General features: G+C 36.2%; 1 protein-coding gene across 2 annotated transcripts in view; it reads left to right on the forward strand.

The window, feature by feature from the left end:
• RDX (radixin) overlaps positions 1-20,525 on the forward strand; it is a 90,930-nt gene that overhangs the window by 42,596 nt on the left and 27,809 nt on the right. For both annotated transcript variants that reach the window (XM_057695742.1, XM_057695741.1), the window contains exons 8-12: positions 313-409; positions 1,287-1,450; positions 4,731-4,861; positions 14,279-14,439; positions 16,285-16,377. In XM_057695742.1, the coding sequence (XP_057551725.1) occupies positions 313-409; positions 1,287-1,450; positions 4,731-4,861; positions 14,279-14,439; positions 16,285-16,377 (646 nt within the window). The remainder of the gene's footprint in view (positions 1-312; positions 410-1,286; positions 1,451-4,730; positions 4,862-14,278; positions 14,440-16,284; positions 16,378-20,525) is intronic.

Here is a 20,525-nt window from a genome sequence, read left to right on the forward strand (position 1 = left end):
ATATTACAAAGCAAGTTAAAATGCTATATCATTCAGAAGAGAAAGTTTTGAAATTTTTGAATGAAAAGCAAAAATGACTTCAAGAGTAATTTTTGTGGATGAAATCTTTTCTTTCTTTAAGAAATTTTTGAATGAGTTTCTGTTAGAGTACCTATTATAGTTATGACTACAGATAAAGATGGGGAATGTCAAAGAGGGGTTAGCTCAAGATGGGAGGGATTAGGATGGGGGACTTTGGACTTAACCGGAATGGTTCAGTTTCTCTTTATAATGAGAATATATTTATCTTAAGGGATGTTTTCATTTTTTAAGGTTAACACCTAAAATTGGTTTTCCCTGGAGTGAAATCAGAAATATTTCATTTAATGACAAAAAATTTGTTATAAAGCCGATTGACAAAAAGGCACCCGTAAGTAAGATTCTTTCATTTTGTGTGTTAACTCTTTAAATTTCTGCTACTTTGCTATGCTGTCACTTGAAGAATGGCATTGTTCATTTATTGAATTGCTTCTGAGGAATATTCTCTTTCATAGTTTAACTTTCCCAATGATGAAATAACATTAAAAATACAAGGTTTTAATCTTTTTACAACATATAAATTACTAGAGTTTTATTTTAACTGAGGCTTAGCTATAAGGAAGGTAATGTTTATTAGGAGGTGGTTGAAAACAATCACCATTCCTATTTTAAAAAAACATGTTGGTGGCTAGAATTAATAGAGGTAGCTCTACTCTAAATTAAGTAGTTTATAGAGATTTGCGTTATGAACATTGTATTTTTGTAACTCGAAGCCCTGAACTTAAGAAATCTTTATATTTAAATAGATTTTTTGATTCCTCTAGTGTCAGGTATACTCCAGTATTTTAACTCAGTTATTGGAAAGACAAAGATATGGAGAACATTTCTAGGTTAAAAAGCTTAACAGCCCCGAACAAAGGTCTGATTTTGAGATTAATGGCAAAAGGCAAAACAAACAAAAATTTCTCCTCTGAGGTGAAGGAACTGATGCTCATAGTTCCTTTGGAGAAGAAAAAAGAATAATGACATTTAATGCATTGAGAGGGTAAGAACATTAGCTTCTCCCCGAAACTGGTAGGGAATGAAAAGGTGAAGAGCCAGCTAATGTGAAAGTGTGGCATGCACACAAGGAGTGAAGAATTTTGTGATTTCTAAACTGTATGGAGTATGACATTAGAATTCATAGCACAGGTTGAAATTTAGTACAAATTGTTGTGGGAGGGACTGTCCTTCATGAAGGTTTTAAATTCAGGCTCCTTTATGTTTAGGATTTTGTTTTTTATGCTCCTCGTCTGAGAATCAATAAGCGGATTTTGGCCTTATGCATGGGAAACCATGAACTCTACATGCGAAGAAGGAAACCTGATACTATTGAAGTACAACAGATGAAGGCTCAGGCTAGAGAGGAGAAACATCAGAAGCAGCTGGAAAGGTATGGCATTTATGGCCTTTTTTTTTTTTTTTTTTTTTAAGATTATTATTTATTTATTTTTGGCTGCATTGGGTCTCTAGTTGTGGTGAGCGGGGTCTACTCTTAATGTGGTGCGCAGGCTTCTCAGTGTGGTGGTTTCTCTTGTTGCAGAGCACAGGCTCTAGGCGTGCAGGCTTCAGTAGTAGCAGCACGTGGGCTCAGTAGTTGCAGCTTGCAGGTTCGGTAGTTGTGGTGCACGGGTTTAGTTGCTTTGTGGCAGAGTGGAAATGATCTTACTTTCCATGAGTTATTGGTCCCTGTATTCTGTATTCTTAAGTCATTTGCATGCAAATTGGGTTGAGTGTACAGTTTAGAGTCAGATACACCAGTTGTGGGCTAGCTGCAGGGTATTCTGTGTGTCTGACTGCCTGTGTCACTAGGACTAAGCTGGTGTCATACAAAGAATACGGGCTTTGGAATTAGGTAAATCTGGGTCTGAATTCTTTTATGATACTTGCTGAAAAGTAACTTCTGACCCACTGTTCTTTTGCCCTTGCTATGAAAATAGTAGTTCTGCTTTGAAGATTTTTTGTGTGAAATAGTGGTTTCAATATAGAAACATTTAGCAAAGTACCTGATGCTTTTAATAAATAGTAGCAATAAATCTTAATATTATTAATACATAGTCTGAATAGAAGTTAGTGTGAGAAGCTGGTCTGAATATGTTAGTTTTTAATCTTCACTTTAAGAAAAATGTAATTGGGACCATCTGGTATTCTTTAAAAAGTAATATATTCTAAAATATTTTTTGCATATTAGTACAGAGAATTGATAGTTTATTAATGTGTTATTTATGTTCTTAAAATAGACCAACTTGGTCAAACAAGTGTTTCCAAATTCAAACCCTAAGTAAAAATACTTATATCTGTGGTTTAGAGTAATCACAAGAGGCTTCATGGGGAAAGGGGGACTTCACTTTGAGAGTTAGAGACAGGGGTAAGATATTTTCAGAAGATGAAGCCAGCCTAAGCAAATGTGTAAAGATAAGAATATGCACGGCATGCCTAGTGGCCCATGAATGGACCAGGTTGGTCCTCCAGCAGTATTTAGGGGAGAAGCAAGCCTTTTCATTTTCATGAGGGAGACAAGACAGGCCTGCAAAAACTAGTTATCCTTAAGAAATGTGGAGAGCCAAAGGCATTTGTATTAATTGAATGAGGCATTAGTTGGTGATGGCTGTAGTCAGGGGAGAATTCTTAAAAGACATGAGACACAAGCCTCATAAGAGTGCAGCAGAGTATACTTTGCAAAATGCTTTAAATATTATAGTCAAGTTAAATATCAGCTATACATTTATTCCATTTTTTCAGTACAAAGACTAAATTTTCCCCCAAACTTGCTTGTTGTTAACTTCAGTCTTTTTTTCTGCTTCCATATCTCCTTTACCTCCATCCTTGAGGAATAATAAATGAAACATCAATAGGGAAAAGCTAAGTAACACCAGTGCCCATCTCCAGAAGGGGCCATCTGTGTGCCAGAGCTGGACCTGAAAGGTTCTGAATTCATGGAATATTATTGTAGCCTTTGGTCTTGAGATATGGTTAGTGGTGTAAGTCCTCATGAAGTGTCTCAGGGCCTCAGGGAGGGAGGGAGGGAGGGAGGAGGGTAACTGTCTTGGAGAACTGCCGCAGTACTGGATTTGATTGCGCAAAGGCTGGAGAGTGTTGGGGGTAAGCTATTCAGCATCCTAGAGTAGTAGGCAGCCTGGCATGGAAAAAAGTAGTTCTTGGCCATACTAGCAATTACTTGGAAAGTACTGTGCTCTTGCTTTCACCGACAAGCCTGCTTTTTCAGCTTTCTGAAGAATACAGAAAGGCAGCACCCTTTGTGGGGGACACCAGGCCCTTGCTTTGCACAAGGAGATTGGTAAACTCAAACATTTCCTTAAATCTCTGTCACCCCTGTCTTCTAGAAGGGTAGGGGCTCTCTTTAACTGTATATACTCTATAGATTGAAACAGGATAGGAAGAAAGAAGAGAATGTTCTGCAGAGGGAGTCCAAGTCTTGGGGGCAGGGAGTGCTTAGTTATTGACTCTTCCCCCTGGCTGTTGAGAGAGTACCTTGTAGGGAACTCTAGAACAGAGGTGGAGCTCCCCTGAATAAACGAACCCCAGGCCCTAGATTATTAAATGCTGTGAGGGTTTGTTAAAGCCAGTTGGGGAGGTATGATCACCCTTACACTCAGCGTATTGGCTTGGTCACTAGGCAGTCACCGTCCTTTGTCTGTCTTATGTCTTGCTGACTTGTCACAACTCTACCTGTTTGTCCTAAAGCTGGGTTCTCTTTTCATGTTGGAGGCAGATAGGTACTAGGAGCTGCAGGAATTTTTACATTTAGGTTTATTGAGTAAGAAATTGGTAAGAAATCTTTGCTGATAAGCTTATCAGAGATTGTAAGTTGAGAAACTACATGGTTTGGGTCTGAAATTCAGAATTGACATCATGTCATCAGTGTCTTAGAAATATTCACGTATGTTCAGATAAGTTTTAGAGGAAATCATAATCGATTTTTTTAACTAAAAAAGGGAAAATTATCCCCCTTAAAGTAGACAGTATTATCTGATAATTAACATAGTATCTCATCTAACTCTTATTCATCATTATACTTCTGGCCCTCAACATAGAGTCTGACCCACAGTAGGCCTTTGGTAGATGTTTAGTGAATGAATTTGTTTGTATTTAGATACATGCTATCATTCGAAGGGATTTGTCAAAGGAGATAAAACTGATTTGTCATCTTGTATCTAAGTGCAAGTTGGTACTACCTTAGAAATTAAACTTGTATTAATTAATTGTTAATGGTTGAAAATTGTTGCCCTCCCACGTTTTCTTGCTGTTTAAAGTGACACAGCCTTGTGTACTCCCTTCAAGCCTTTGTTATTTCGCCCAGTGGAGTGCTCCTGCTAGTCTAAAGAAAGCATGTTCTTGGGGATGGCAGCTGTGCTGTTAACTTGCTTTGTGCTAACATATAATTTAGTGTCAGGAGTTAATTTTAAACCATCATTCACTATACTTTTTGCGACCTCAATGTAAGAAATACATTATAATCCAGGGTATGAGTATGTAACAGTGACTTCTATATTCTCAACTATATGATTTTTGAACACATCTGAATATAATGAGGACCCTGTTAAAATATTTATGCTGTAGTTTCTTCTTAATTGATTCGTAGTTAGTACTTAGGCTCATGTGAATATTTCCATATATTAATTTGTAATAACACAATTGTAATTCCTTTTAAGGGCGCAATTAGAGAATGAAAAGAAGAAAAGAGAAATAGCAGAAAAGGAAAAGGAAAGAATAGAACGTGAAAAGGAAGAGCTAATGGAACGTCTGAGGCAAATTGAAGAACAGACAGCAAAAGCCCAGAAGGGTAAAAGTTTCTTTTTGACACAGGATTCAAAATTGTTGCTCTGTCAACAGATAATAGTATTTCTTACCCTGTTAAATCTTGTCATCTATAGAATAATTACATTTAATTGCCAATTTAATACTTAGTGGAATTACATCATAAACATGTTTAAGGCACATTTAACTATACAACGCTCATATATTTTTTGTCTTTCATTTACTTAAGCACTCAAATATTTTTATATGTACTCTTATTGTGTATTGCAAATGACTGTATGTGTTCATTTATTCCTATCACTATTCAGGGTTCCATAAACAAAAACACATTTTCATATTTTCTGGCATTTAAACAAAAGCATTTTGTGGATATTTAAGAACTTTAAGGCATTTAGGTAGTTTAAGGCATTTTAAGCTATTCTGACTAAACTCTTCTGGGACTCAGTCTGTAAATTTAATTTCAGTTTATTAAAAAATGCACAGCACATACAAGTGTTTTGTTTTTGGTAACTTGTTTGGAAGAACCTCCTTCCTAGGCCATAGGTAACCAAAATGCTACAGTATATGTATAGAAAGGATACATTGGATTTAGAGAGTGTGGTTGATATAAAGTAGCTCTAGAATATACTACTTTCAAACAAGAAATAGTGGGGAGAACAAAAGAAAAATGATATTAAACAAAATAAGATGTTATGCTCCTTCCTAAGCAGTAGGATCTAGGGGATAACATGAAATCTACATTATTTATAAAAATAGAATTAATACCTGCTTTCCTGACAACTAGCACCAGGCACTGAGTTCTATTGGAAATAGCTAGTAGTCTTATTTAAGGTTTATTTTGTTCCTCGCATCCGCCTGCTTCGCTGAAGAGATGCTCTTGAGCAGTGGGTAGTATAATTTGCAGATGGGGTAGCTAGAGGAGGAAGTCACAGAGGACGTTGTAAATCCACGAACCGATCATTCCAACTGCAAGAAGACTGGAAATAATATTTCTAAGAAAGGAAATAGAAAAAAACCTGGATTTTATTCTGACTCATTAGAAGCCTCATTTCTCAGAGCTAGAAAAGACCTAGAAACTATTTAGTTTAAAGCCCAGAGGTAGTGAAGAGACTTGTTTACAGGCCATAGCACAAGGGTAGAACTTGTTTCCTGAATTCCAACTTGATGCTGTTTCTAGCATTCTACATGCCTTTTCATCAGTTAAAGCAGACATTCATGATGTACCTGCTTTGTGCTGTATTTTAGAAAGACAGATACATAGCATGCACAGGAGTGAAGCCTGTGTGGTTGACAGAAATGAGATGTAGACATAAAAAAAACATTGATAAAGTGAGGTAACATGTACTGAGCACCATGTGAAGAGTGTAAGCAACAGTTTTAGAGGAAGAATGCTATTAAAAAAAATTCTGGAATGTACTAAAGTGTGTTTTTTTTGAAAAAGGGAAGTTTACAGAAATTTATGTTACTGTACTGAGAAGATTGAAGGATAGCACTTTTTCATTTACATGATACCTTTTCTGAGAGAATAGCTGTTCACTGAATCTTTCAATCTCATTTATTTTGGCTGTGTAATAAAAATATTAAATGATTTACATAGAGAAAAGTACTCAAGTAAAGAGGCACCTAAGAATATAAGGAAGATAGAACATAAGACAGAATATAGAGCATCCCTGTCAAGACAGTTTCAAGTCAGTCATCCTAAGACAAAGGACATCCAGTTTGTCTTTTTTTTGTTTTTGTTTTTTTTTCTAATAATAAAGCTTTTCCAGGCTGTCCTAAACTCTGTATTATTGTCTTGTAATTTATGCTGAATTCTCATTCAAATGCAGTAACTCAGGTCATATCCAAATCATGATATGCCAGTTTTGGACATTTCATATGAATTGCAATCATGCAAAATGTGGTCTGTTGTGACTTGTGCTGAGCATAATGTTTTAAAGGTTCATCACATTTTAGCATGTTTCAAGGACTTTATTGCTGAATAATGTTCCATTCTCTGCATGTAATGGTACATTTTATTTTTTCATCAGTGTTTGACATTTGGGTTGTTTCCACTGTTTGGCTGTTGTGAATATGCTGCTGTGAACATTTGTGTACAAGTAATTGTGTATCTGTATTTTTCATTTCTTTTGGGTATAAGCCTGGGAGTAGAATTGCTGAGTCATATGTTGAACATTTTTAGGACCAGCCCATCTGATTTCTGAAACAACTATATGCCATGTAACATTCGTACCAGCAAGGCATGTTTCCTCCATATCCTCACCAACACTTGTTAATGTTTGTCTTTTGATTATAGTCACCATAATGGGTATGAAGTGGTAGCTCATTGTGGTTTCGATTTGCATTTTCCTAATGGCTAATGATGTTGGGCATCTTTCCAAATCCTTATTGGCCATTTATATATCTTATTTGGAAAAATGTATTTTAAAAATTTCTGCCCATTTTTCAGTCACATTGTCTTTTTGTTGTTGCGGTATAAGAGCTCTTTTATATTTGTATATAAATCCCTTAACATATATCAGATATGTGTTATGCAGATATTTTCTCCTGTCCCTTGGGTAATCTTTTTACTACATTGATGGTGTTCTTTGATTTTAAATTTGGATGAAATCCATCCAGTCTATTTATTTATGTTGGCTTTATTGCTTTTGCTTTTGGTGTAATGCCTTAGAATCATCTTGGCTATGTTTGAACTACATAGACATGAATTTGTCTATAGTTATTTTTGGCTTCTTTTTGCTCATACTTATTCAGGAAACTACTTTGTTTTTTCACATAGTTGTGTAATATTCTGTTGCATGTATTTGCCGCAGTTTATCCATTCTCCAGGTGATGGACATTTGGAATATTTCCAGTTTGGGGCTGTTATAAAATAAGGCTGCTATGAGCATTCTTGACCATAGCACTTGGTGTACTTACCTACTAATTTGTGGGATGTACGCACTTAGGAGTGGAATTGGGGGATCGCAGCTATACAGAGCTATAGTAGGTACTGCCACCGGTTTCCCAAAGTGATTGTATCGATTTTCATTCCTACCAGTGCACTACATGTTCATCACTATATCCACCACTCGTTATTATCAGGGTTTCTTTTTTGTTTTGTTGTTTAGCGATTCTGGTGAATACAGTGAGTACAGTGCATTTTGTTGATAACTGATGATTTGAGCACTTTAGCAAATGTTTATAGCTATCTGTGAAGTGCCTTTTCACTTGTTTTGTCCCTACCAAAAAAAAAATTGAATTTTCTTTTTATTGATCTGTAGGAGGTCTTTACATATATTGTAAAATAAAATCCATGGTTTACCTTTTTACTTTCTTAATGGTATCTTTTAATGAAGAGACAGTCTTAACTTTAAGCTCCATTTATCACTCTTTTTCCTTATGGTTGTGAGTCTATTATTCTTTACTACCTTCTAGAAACTTTGTTTTACCTTTCACACTTAGGTCCACAATCCATATATAAGTGATTTTTATAAGGGTCAAGGTTTATTTTGTCCCATATGTATTTCTTTCCTTTTTTTTTAATAAATTTATTTATTTATTTATTTATTTTATTGGCTGTGTTGGGTCTTTTTTTGCTGTGCACAGGCTTTCTTTTAGTTGCAGTGAGTGGGGGCTACTCTTCGTGGTGGTGTGCAGGCTCCTCGTTGCCATGGCTTCTCTTGTTGTGGAGCACGGGCTCTAGGTGTGTAGGCTTCGGTAGTTGCAGCATATGGGCTCAATAGTTGTGGCTCATAGGCTCTAAAGCGCAGGCTCAAAGTTGTGGCACATGGGCTTAGTTGTTCCGTGGCATGTGGGATCTTCCTGGAACAGGGATTGAACCCGTGTCCCCCACGTTGGCAGGCAGATTCTTAATCACTGCGCAACCTAGGAAGCCCCCATATGTATTTCTAACTGACCCAGACCCATTTATTGCAAAGACTTTGTACCATATATAGCATCACCTTTGTCACAAATCCAGAAGTCTCTGTGTATGGATCTATTTCTAGACTCTGTTCTATCCCACTTACCTATTTGTCTATCCTGTTGCCAGTGCCCCAGTGTTCAGTTACTAGTTGTATCTAGAAAGATTTTTAACTGACATGTCTCATAAGTAAGTCATAGGTATATAATAAAATGGTAAGAAGCATGTTTCAGAAACAAGGCAACTCTTAGGCTCCCGTGTCACTTAACTTTATCTTTCATCTTTTATGGTATTAGTTGTTAATTGTTACACATTATATACTTTTTATGAATTATAATCCTTAAGTTGAGAAAAGGAAAATAATTACTTGAAAAAGTTACTACAGGGAGCTATTTAGTTTATAACAGGACAAAGTAAGTCTCCAGAAGAGTTTAATATCTGCCAAGACTAGACTCCTCCATTTAAATCAACAGTCTGAATATTCTTCGTATCTCACAGAATAAACCCTCTCCTCCCATAGTATTGCTAGGGGATGCACCTCCTGGATCATTCCTGGGTTGGTAGTTTTCTCTTTGCTGTATTAACTGTACTTTTCCTTTCCTCACATCTTCTGTAGCTTCCTATTCTAGTCATTCACAGTCCTTTCCTGCATACAGAGCTCCTGGAGAGGAAATTCTGGAGATGGAAAATCCACGAGAGGAGGATCAACTGTTGAAATCTCTTTGCTGCAGACTTCTGTGGGTTGAGAATGTGATAATAACAGTTTCTAAACGCGATGACTAGCTCCATAACTCTGATTTATCTTTAAGTTGGCATTTATAATCCAGCTTTCTGTTACGTTCCCCACCGCTGTCCGAGTCTGGCCTGTTCAGATTTTCTTGCTTTAATCTTTCATTCTCAGCCATAGGAGGAGCTTCACATGCTCTTCATACTTGCAGTTTTGCTGTTTATTTGGTGGTTATAAATGTTTTATCTTTTTTGAGATGGGGAGGGGGCCTTTTTTCCCCCCCCTTCAATGCATGATTCTAGTGCAGTGGCTCACTATTCTGCTAAAATAAAAATTAGTAGTGTATTTGGTTCCCTGTCATAGAGCTCCTGAAGTTTTAGTTGTCATAGAGCTTCTTTATAGAGGGCCTATGGATGGTGAAGCTAAACGTTAAAGACAGAATGAAGTTTCTGGAAGGTAGTAAAGGAGAGAATATGTTTGTAACCATAAGGAAAACATTGATGAATTGAACTTTTATAATAAAGGGGACTCTGGCCCTTGGCATCTTTGCAGAGGGTTTGTAGGACCCCTGAAAATCTGTTTCTACATTATTGTCAGTGTTCCTCTGGCATTTTGTTCTTTCCTCATGCTTTGCTTTTTTTCCCGTTCTCCTAGATGAGCAGTATCAATCATAGTCACTTTAATGACCTTGCTTGCTAACTCCAATATCTGGGTAATCTATGGGCCTGTTTTATAGTCTGTTTTCCCTTTTTGGGGTGAGGGGAGGGGGCAGAGGGGCTCATTTGGTCTTATCTGGTATGCCTGGTAATTTTGATTGAATGTCCAACATTGTATATGAAAAGTTATAGAGACTTTGGATGGCGTTATTTTCCTTTAGAGAGGATTTAATTTTCTTTTGACAGGCAGAATATGTGCAGATCACCTTGATGGAGTTGAGCTGGGTTTCAGGCTTTGTTAAGGTTGGTCTCTTTCTGGTTTTCCTTTATTGCTCGTCTGTAGCCCTTTGGGAGTGTCATCTGAATGACTGAGTGTTTACCGGGGCCCTTCTATCTTAGAGCACCTTGAACTCCAACCTTTGACTCTCAAGCTGTAAGAGAGTGTTAATCTCTCTGGTAAGCTCTTTGCCCTCTTACAGCTGCTTTTTGCTTGTTCCCTAGTATTTCAGCCCATATGTGTACATTTTAGGAGTTGGCAGATACCTTGAAGGGAAGTACACACAGATCTTGAGACTGTTCTATTTACTCTTTTTCAGAATCTTGTCCTTTCAAGCCTTGGACGCTTTGGCAAGCCCACCATCTAAATCTCTGTCTTGTTAGCCTGATAGAATACTGCAGGCTCTGCCTCTATTCCACTCTACCAGGAATATTATATACCAAGTTTTTATATATAAAACAAGCAAATACATGATATACATACAAAGATATGTTTTTCTTTCCACTTCTTTCTTAAACAAAAGGTACATATATCCTTTTGCACCTTGCTGTTTTCAGTTAGCATTGCTGAGATGTACTACAGATACTTTAAAATTGCTTTTTCAGTAATTTGTAATCATATTCTTAATTCTATGATTTTTAAGAATTTTGATAATAGAACTTTTATTTGCTTTTGTTTTATAATAGTATTAGTTCTTTCCCCAGGGTAAAAATAAATTATTGCCCTAGACTGGAAAGAGGAAGAAGAAATCTGTAATCTTTCTAAGATTTTTTTATTAATATATTTTTTACTAATACTGTTAGAATTTTATAGCTTCCAGTCTTTGCCCTTGGGGGTAACATTAGAGATCATTTAGCTTGCAAAGTCTTAGACCTAACAAAATCGAGCGATGCTTATGTTCAAACCTGATTGAGAAAGGGAAGCTTTCACAAATTTTATTAGCTTGAACTTCTAACTTCCCTAGTCTACTCCTCATTAACTTGCATAACCATCTACATCAATATACTGTGTACTATTGAGAGAAACAATTTATTATTGTAACCTTTCATCTTTGTCCTGAAAGAGCTGAGGTTCTAAAAGAAGCCAGATTCCTTGGTACCTTCTTCCCACGTGCCAGACCTCAAAATTGTAGGTTCTAGATTTTTATGACTCAGATAAGTAAAACATTGATGTTATTCACCTTTCTCATCTAATCCTTCTCCTCAGGGGCTTCTAACTGGATCCAAGGTCTGGAGAGATGCTTGTTTCATAGAATTTTTTTTTTTTTCTTTTTTTGGCCGTGCCGTGTGACTTGCAGGATCTAGGTTCCCCTGACCAGGGAATGAACCTGGGGCCATGGCAGTGAAAGCGCCAAGTCCTAACCACTGAACCGCCAGGGAACTCCTGAAATATTCTAATTTATGGGTTCACAGACTTTTTCTGGAGAGGGCTGGATAGTAACTATTTCAGGCTTTGCAGGCCACATGGTCTCCGTTACGGCGATCAGCTCTGCCATTGCAGCGTGAAAGCAGTCATGTTCAAAATACCTAAACGAATGAAGGTGTGTGTTCCAGTAAAACTTCATTTACAAAAATAGGGCATTGGGCTGGGTTTGGTCAGTGGGCCAATCATGGTTAACTGGAGAGGAAGGAAAGAGGATCATTGTTGGCTGGATGGCACTGCAAAATGTTCCTTTCTAGAGGAGAGTAGAGTAAATTTGAAGTTTTCAGTTCATTTTCAATATTAAAAAAAATTAGACTTTTGTATAATTTTTAACATACCACAGAACTACCATTGCTTTGTTTGCTATTCCTCAAATTACTACTTAGTACAAAAAAACTGATAGAAAATAAAGAATATTGGGGAGTATTTATTTTGACATTTAACTTTGTAACCTGGGCTTATTTATTGTCTCAGAGTACAGAAAGAATTTTTATTATGAGAGAAACTAAAGCATTGTTTTCCTTATTTAACTATTTGTTTACTTGTTTAGAATAAGGGTAAAGTCATGAACTTTGTGAGCTTTATTTTATGTGTCAGTCAGCCAGGTGGAAAGAATGATCATAAAAAAAGTTAGATGGGCTATCTCTGATGTCCAAGTTTTGGAAGACAAATACTAAAATGAATAACCCTAGCTTCAGTTACATCCTTTGTTAGGTACATTTCATCTTTATAGCCAAATAGTCACATAGAATTTTTACATTTTATCTGGAGTTTAAAGTCTTTTTTTCTTCCCAGTCTTCTCAAAACCTCCAAAGTCTTTACTGCAGTTACTTAAATTAGTTCTGACCAAGAACAACAAATTAAGAACAGTAAGGTGATTTGTACATTACAGTTAGCTTTCAAATCTTTTGATGTATAGATTTTCAGTTTTTCCTCTTTTCTAAAGTATACAGAAAGGGGGAGTCATTCTTCGTAGGACATTGCACACACCCTAATAGATGACATTCCCTTGTCTTCTGTCACAGATGTCCTTGCTATTAAACAAAGATTGTCAGAATAATATTTCAAATTGATTTAAAATCTTTTGGCTTTGTACTAGTAGTATTTTCCTTTCTCACTCAACTCATTAGAATAAGAGAATTAACTTTAAGACCCATACACTTATGGATTAAAATTCATCTCATTCATCTCCAAATATTACTTATTTGTCTTCGTGCTTGAGGAATGGCTATATACTAATAACTCAACATTTTCAGTAATTCATAAATTCACATCAGAATTCCTCCCTGAGTCAGTAAGTATTGTTTTCAGTCTTAATGTCTTGGGTTTACATATCTAATACTTAGTTTAGATAAGTAAAAACTTATGTAAGTTTTAAAATGTGTTATTTTATAGACTTTTGAAACATGGCAGTTTAGGTCAGAACTTTGGAGAGTTTTTTTTTTTAATTTTCATTGGGGTATAGTTGATTTGCAATCTTGTATTAGTTTCAGGTGCACAGGAAACTGAATCAGTTATACAAATATCCCCCCCCGCCTTTTTTTTGTAGATTCTTTTCCTGAACAGGCCATTACAGAGAGTTCCCTGTGCTCTACAGCAGGTTCTTATTAGTTATCTATTTTATATATATAGTAATGTATATGTGTCAGTCCCAATCTCCCAGTTTATCCACCCCCTCCAGTCCCCTGGTAACTATAAGTTTGCTTTCTATATCCATGATTCTATTTCTGTTTTGTAAATAAGTTCATTTGTACCCCTTTTTTTTTAAGATTCCACATATAAGCAATATCATATATTTGTCTTTCTCTGTCTGACTTACTTCACTCAGTATGACAAGCTCTAGGTCCATCCATGTTGCTGCAAATGGCATTATTTCTTTCCTTTTTATGGCTGAGTAATATTCCATTGTATATATGTACCACATCTTCTTTATCCATGCCTCTGTTGATGGACATTTAGGTTGCTTCCATGTCTTGGCTATTGTAAATAGTGCTGCAATGAACATTGGGGTAATGTACCTTTTTGAATTATGGTTTTCTCTGGGTATATTCCCAGGAGTGGGATTGCTGGGTCATATGATAGTTCTGTTTTTAGTTTTTTAAGGAAACTCCATACTGTCCCCATAGTGGCTGCACCAAGTTAACATTCCCACCAACAGTGTAGGAGGGTCCCCTTTTGGAGAGAGTATTTTTTAAAAATAAAGGATGTGCTTCTAGCTTTATGATATAACTTGAATTACAGAGAATTTTCATTTCTTTTGCATCTTTGAATTGTGTAATAGAGTTTTAAAAGTTATTAGGCCTTTGCCAAGTTAAAAACGAGGTAATGTTCATTTGCAGATGTGCTGTTTTTTTAGAAACTGTACAAATTAGAGTCCTTGCTACTATTTGGACTTCTTTTGATAATGCGAAAATTAGAATTAATCATTGTTTTGGGGGGATACATATATTTGACAGAACTGGAAGAACAGACTCGAAAAGCTCTAGAGCTGGACCAGGAACGAAAACGAGCAAAAGAAGAAGCAGAAAGGCTTGAAAAGGAGCGTCAAGCTGCTGAAGAGGCCAAGTCTGCTATAGCAAAACAGGCTGCCGACCAGATGAAGAATCAGGAGCAGCTGGTAGGGAGCCTGGGTTCTATTAGGGAAAAAGAAAATCTACACAAAAGCATGGACAGAATTGGTTCCACAATTTCAGACTATTTATTCTCTGAGCACAAAGCTGTCAGTTGATTATGTTTTCAACTCTCCTCACTGTGGTATGTGTGTGCTCACTGCAAGGGACTTACGTTTTTTTATTTGAATATTTTGTTTTTGGTATTTTTATTTTATTTATTTTTGGCTTTGTTGAGTCTTAGTTGCAGCACATGGGATCTTCCTTGTGGCACGTGGGATCTTTTGTTGTGGCACGCGGGCTTCTCTCTAGTTGTGGCATACGGGTTTTCTCTTCTCTAGTTGTGGCGCACAGGCTCCAGGGCATATGAGCTCTGTAGTTGTGGTGTGTGGGTTTAGTTGCGCCGTGACATGTGGGATCTTAGTTCCCCTACCAGGGATCGAACCCACATCCCCTGCATTGCAGGATGGATTCTTTACCACTGGACCACCAGGGAAGTCCCTCAACTGTATTTTAAAGCAGTAAGTAGAATAACAAAGAAATCTGAAAACCATAGACTAAATGGACCATTTTCTGTATTCAGACAGAGGAATACGCATCACCACACAGGAAATACCAGTGTAGAAATAGACAATTCGGAGGTTGCAGTATTTAGTATAGTAAATAAATGATCAGTATTATGCAGCCACTACCAAAAGTGTGTTGTAATATATCCAAAATCAACACTAAAATTTTGTTTGCTAATAAGTACCAATAAAATAATAAAATAAGTTCAAATAATGGAAACAAAAAAAAAACACACCTTTGTAAAATTAAGTATATTACACCTTTTGGAAAGCAAACCAAAGATACAAGTAACTTAGTAACAAGAGTATGGAAATAAGCCTAAAAGGTTTATTTCTTTTTTTAAAAAGAAGCCTAAAAATTAAACCATAAAAGATACATGGAGCCTGTTGCTAACAAGAGATTCTGACTCGCTTAGACTTTATATAAGCCACTGGCATGTTTTGTTTTAGATAAATTGATAATTACCTATATTCTGAATCCTGTAAGATAACCATAGGTTAACTATAGGTTAATCAACATAGGTCAATCAACATAATCAATAACATAGTTATTAACATAATCAATAACATAGGTTAATCAACATAATTGATTGGGTTTTTCTGTGTATTTAGTGGATTTGCAAATAATGAGGAGTAAGCATGACACCTAGAAGATTTGGGATTTAAATATTGTTTTAGGCATTTCCTTGCTATGTGTCTTTGGGGCTTTCTGAGCCTTACCCTCCCTTTGAAAAAAGGAGTGATACCACCTGAATAAGATTGTTAGGGAATCAAATGAGGTTATTTGACAAAGTGCTGTTTAAATTATAAAGCGTTACGTAAATAGCATTTTTTTTTCCTTCTGTAGCCTTTAGCATATATGTTATTGATGAAAGTTAAAAAATAACTCCTAGGTTCCTGCTACGAAAACAGGAATAACTATGTGTATAAAGAATAATAAAATATTTTTCACTTTGTCTCCTAATTAGCTCCTTATTATACCTAGTACAAATAAGATACTTATGATCTTAAAGAAATAGTTCCCTTTTTTAAATGGAAGACTATCTATGAAAAACAAACAAAACAGTCCACGTGGGACTTCCATGGCGGGGCAGTGGTCAAGAATCTGTGCTTCCACTGCAGGAGGCATGGGTTCCATCCCTGGTCAGGGAACTAAGATCCCACAAGCAGTACAGTGTGGCCAAAAAAAAAAAAAACAGTCTCTGTACGTTAAAGCTGTTTTGACTTAATATAAATTATTAAAATATATTACTTTTTTAGCATTGGTAATTGTTTTGTTTATTTTAGGCTGCAGAACTTGCCGAATTCACTGCCAAGATTGCACTGCTAGAGGAAGCCAAGAAGAAAAAGGAAGAGGAAGCTACTGAGTGGCAACACAAAGTAATCATTTGTTCATCACTGTCATTTAGTGAACACCTATTTTGTGCCCAGCAGTGTGCGGAATTTATAGAGATAAATATAAGATACTGTCATGATTTAGAGGGGAAGAGGTACCTCTCTATGAATGTGTACGTATTGTAGTAAATATTAATCTAGTGATATAAGTACTTTGGGAATCTAAGTATTTTGGGAACACAGAAGAAATGTTTAATTTCTGAGGGAATGATGCAGCTTTTGGGGAAACCCTTATAAGTTTAAGCTGGCTCTTGAATAATACCTTCAGTTTGGGGGTAGAAAAGACGGGGACTGAAGAGGTAGTCATTCCAGATTGCGGGAATTGAATGCACATAGGAAGTATTAAAAACGCATGACAGATTTGAGGTCAACTAGTAAGTGAGCAAAGTTAGAAAGTTAGGGAATTAAGTTGTCTAAGGCTTTAAATAAATACCCTGCTAAGGCAAGATGCTGGGAGTAGTATCTGTAGACTTTGGGCTGTGAAGATTTCAAAAAAGAATTGTAATATGATCAAGCATGGTTTTATAAAAACAGTTTAGCAGTCCCGCGGGAAGGATGCATTGGGATAGTTGGCCGGATTGCCTAAGAGCTAATGACTCACACTAAGGATGTGGCATTGAGAAAAAAGAGGAAGGGCAATTATTGAAGGACATTTTGTGGTAAACATAAAGGGGCTGAGCAACCAAACAATTGGATATAGAGTTGAATTAGAAGAAGGCAATGAAGATGATACTGAGATTTTTGAGTTCCTAACCAGATGAAACCACTTTTGTGTGAAATGGCATAAAAGTGAAAAATAAGGCTTTAGTTGGAGGGATGGGAAATATGAGAATTTAATTCAAACTTTAAATAATGTTAACTCTTAAATGGAACTGTAATAATAACCATTTTTTGCACTCAAAGACATACAGTTCTATGATTTTTCTATGACAAAATATACTTATTAGAGAAATCAGTTTTCTTTCATTCTTAATTTTCTTTGTAGAAGTTTGAAATTTATAGGGAAGTTTTTGCTATTGAGAGTTACCATATATATGTGCCTATGAATAGGACTCTGCAAAAGGAAAAACACTTCACTTACTTGTTAACACTCTTTATTAGAATTGTATGATCGCTTTTTAAGGATGATTTGTGAACTTCAGCGACACATAAACTTATAAAAATAGCATACCACAAAGGCAAATCCTGTGAATTGTAGAAATTAGAAAATTCACACAAAAGAGAAATCACATTCCCACAAACTAGGATCATTGTTTTAACACCATAGTACATATGCTTCCAGGATCTCTTCCTATTTGCAGTCTGTATACATACATTTTTATATGTCTAGAGTGAGATCATGCTGTACATACTATTCCATTTTAGTCAGTTTTCATCTCATCTAATATTAGACTGTATTTAAAAATTTTTCATATAGGTATAATTGACATATATTTTCAGGTATAAAACATGATGATTTGATATTTATATCTGTTGTGAAACAGTCATCACCGTAAGTCTAGTTAACATCCATCACCACATATAGCTACAGAAATTTTTTCCTTGTGATGTAAACTTTTAAGATTTACTTTCTTAGCAACTTTGAAATATAAAATATAGTATTATTAACTATAGTCCATATGCTGTACATTGTGTCCCCATAACTCATTTATCTTATAGCTGCGAATTTGTACTTTTTAATTCCATTCCTATTCCACTTCTGCCTCTGATAACTGTCAGTCTGTTCTCTGTATCCATAAGCTCAATTTTTTTTTGTTTTTCTTTTGGTTTCTTTTTTTTCTTTTTTTTCTTAAATCTTTTTAAATTTATGTTTTTAAAAATTTTACTGAGATATAATTGACATTCAATAAACTGCATATATTTAAAGTGTACAATTTGATGCATTTTTTTTTCTTATTAGTAATGTATACATGGCAATCCCAATCTCCCAATTCATCCCACCTCAAACCTCCCCCCCCATTTTCCCCCCTTTGGTGTCCATAGGTTTGTTTTCTACATCTGTGTCTCTGTTTCCGCCTTGCAGAGCAGCTGATCTGTACCATTCCTCTATATTCCACATATATGTGTTAATATACAATATTTGTTTTTCTCTTTCTGACTTACTTCACTCTGCATGACAGTCTCTAGGTCCATCCATGTCTCCACACATGTCCCAGTTTCATTCCTTTTTACAGCTGAGTAATATTCCATTGTATATATGTGCCACATCTTCTTTATCCATGCCTCTATTGATGGACATTTAGGTTGCCTCCATGTCCTGGCTGTTGTGAACAGTGCTGCAGTGAACATTGGAGTGTGTGTGTTTTTTTTGAATTATGGTGTTCTCTGGGTATATGCCCAGTAGTGAGATTGCTGGGTCATATGGTAACTCTCTTCCCAGTTTTGCAAGGAACCATACTGTTCTCCATAGTGGTTGTATCAAGTTACATTCCCACCAACAGTGCAAGAGTGTTCCCTTTTCTCCACACCCTCTCCTGCCTTTACTGTTTATAGATTTTCTGATGATGCCCATTCTAACCTGTGCGAGGTGATACCTCATTGTTGTGGGTTTTTTTTTTAATTAATTAATTAATTTCTTGGCTGTGTTGGGTCTTTGTTGCTGTGCCTGGGCTTTTCTCTAGTTGTGGCAAGAGGGGGCTACTCTTCGTTGTGATGTGCAGGCTTCTCATTGCAGTGGTTTCTCTTGTTGCAGAGCACTGGCTTTAGGTGCCCAGGCTTCGTAGTTGCAGCTTGTGGGCTCAGTAGTTGTGGCTTAGCTGCTCCAAGGCGTGTGAGATCTTCCCAGACTAGGGATGGAACCTGTTCCCATTCATTGGCAGGCGGATTCTTAACCACAGCACCACCAGGGAAGTCCCCCTCATAGTTTCAATTTCCATTCCTCTAACAATTAGTGATGTTGAGCAGCTTTTCATGTGCCTCTTGGCCATCTGTATGTCTTCTTTGGAGAAATGCCTGTTTAGGTCTCCTGACCATTTTTTGATTGGGTTGTTTGGGGTTTTTTTGATATTGAGCTGGATGAACTGTTTATATATTTTGGAGATTAATCAATCCTTTGTCTGTTGATTTGTTTGCAAATATTTTCTCCCATTCTGAGGGTTGTCTTTTCGTCTTGCTTGTAGTTTCCTTTGCTGTGCAGAAGCTTTGAAGTTTCATTAGGTCCCACTTATTTATTTTTGTTTTTATTTCCATTACTCTAGGAGGTGGGTCAAAAAAGATCTTGTTGTGATATATGTCAAAGAGTGTTCTTTCTATGTTTTCCTCTAGCAGTTTTATAGTGTCTGGACTTAAAATGTAGGTCTTTAATCCATTTTCAGTTTATTTTGTGTATGGTGTTAGGAAGTATTCTAATTTCATTCTTTTACATGTAACTGTCCAGTTTTCCCAGCACCACTTAAGAGGCTGTCTTTTCTCCATTGTATATCCTTACCTCCTTTGTCATAGATTAGTTGACCATAGTTTAATCTCTGGATTTGCTATCCTGTTCCATTGATCTATATTTATGTTTTTGTGCCAGTACCATGTTGTCTCACTGTAGCTTTGTAGTATAGTCTGCAGTCAGGGAGTCTGATTCCTCCAGCTCCGTTTATTTTCCCTCAAGATTGCTTTGGCTATTCAGGGTCTTTTGCATTCCCATGCAAATTTTAGGATTTCTTATTCTAGTCCTGTGAAAAATGTAATTGGTAATTTGATAGGGATTGCATTGAATCTGTGGATTGCTTTGGGTAGTATAATCATTTTCAAATATTGATTCTTCCAGTTCAAGAACATGGTATATCTCTCTATCTGTGTCGCCTTTCATTTCTTTCTATAGTTTTCTGAGTATAGGTCTTCTACCTCCTTAGGTAGGTTTATTCCTAGGTGTTTTTGTTGTTGTTGTTGTTACAATGGTGAATGGGATTGTTTCCTTAATTTCTTTTTCTGATCTTTCGTTGTTAGTGTATAGGAATGGAAGAGATTTCTGTGTGTTAATTTTGTATCCTGCACCTTCACCAAATTCATCGATTAGCTCTAGTAGTTTTCTGGTGGCATCTTTAGGATTTTCTGCATATATATCATGTCATCTGGAAGCAGTAACAGTTTTACTTCTTCTTTTCCAATTTGGATTCTATTTCTTTTTCTTATGTGATTGCTGT

The sequence above is a fragment of the Hippopotamus amphibius genome, chromosome 9 (genome assembly GCF_030028045.1).
Source record: "Hippopotamus amphibius kiboko isolate mHipAmp2 chromosome 9, mHipAmp2.hap2, whole genome shotgun sequence".
NCBI classification, from domain to species: domain Eukaryota; kingdom Metazoa; phylum Chordata; class Mammalia; order Artiodactyla; family Hippopotamidae; genus Hippopotamus; species Hippopotamus amphibius.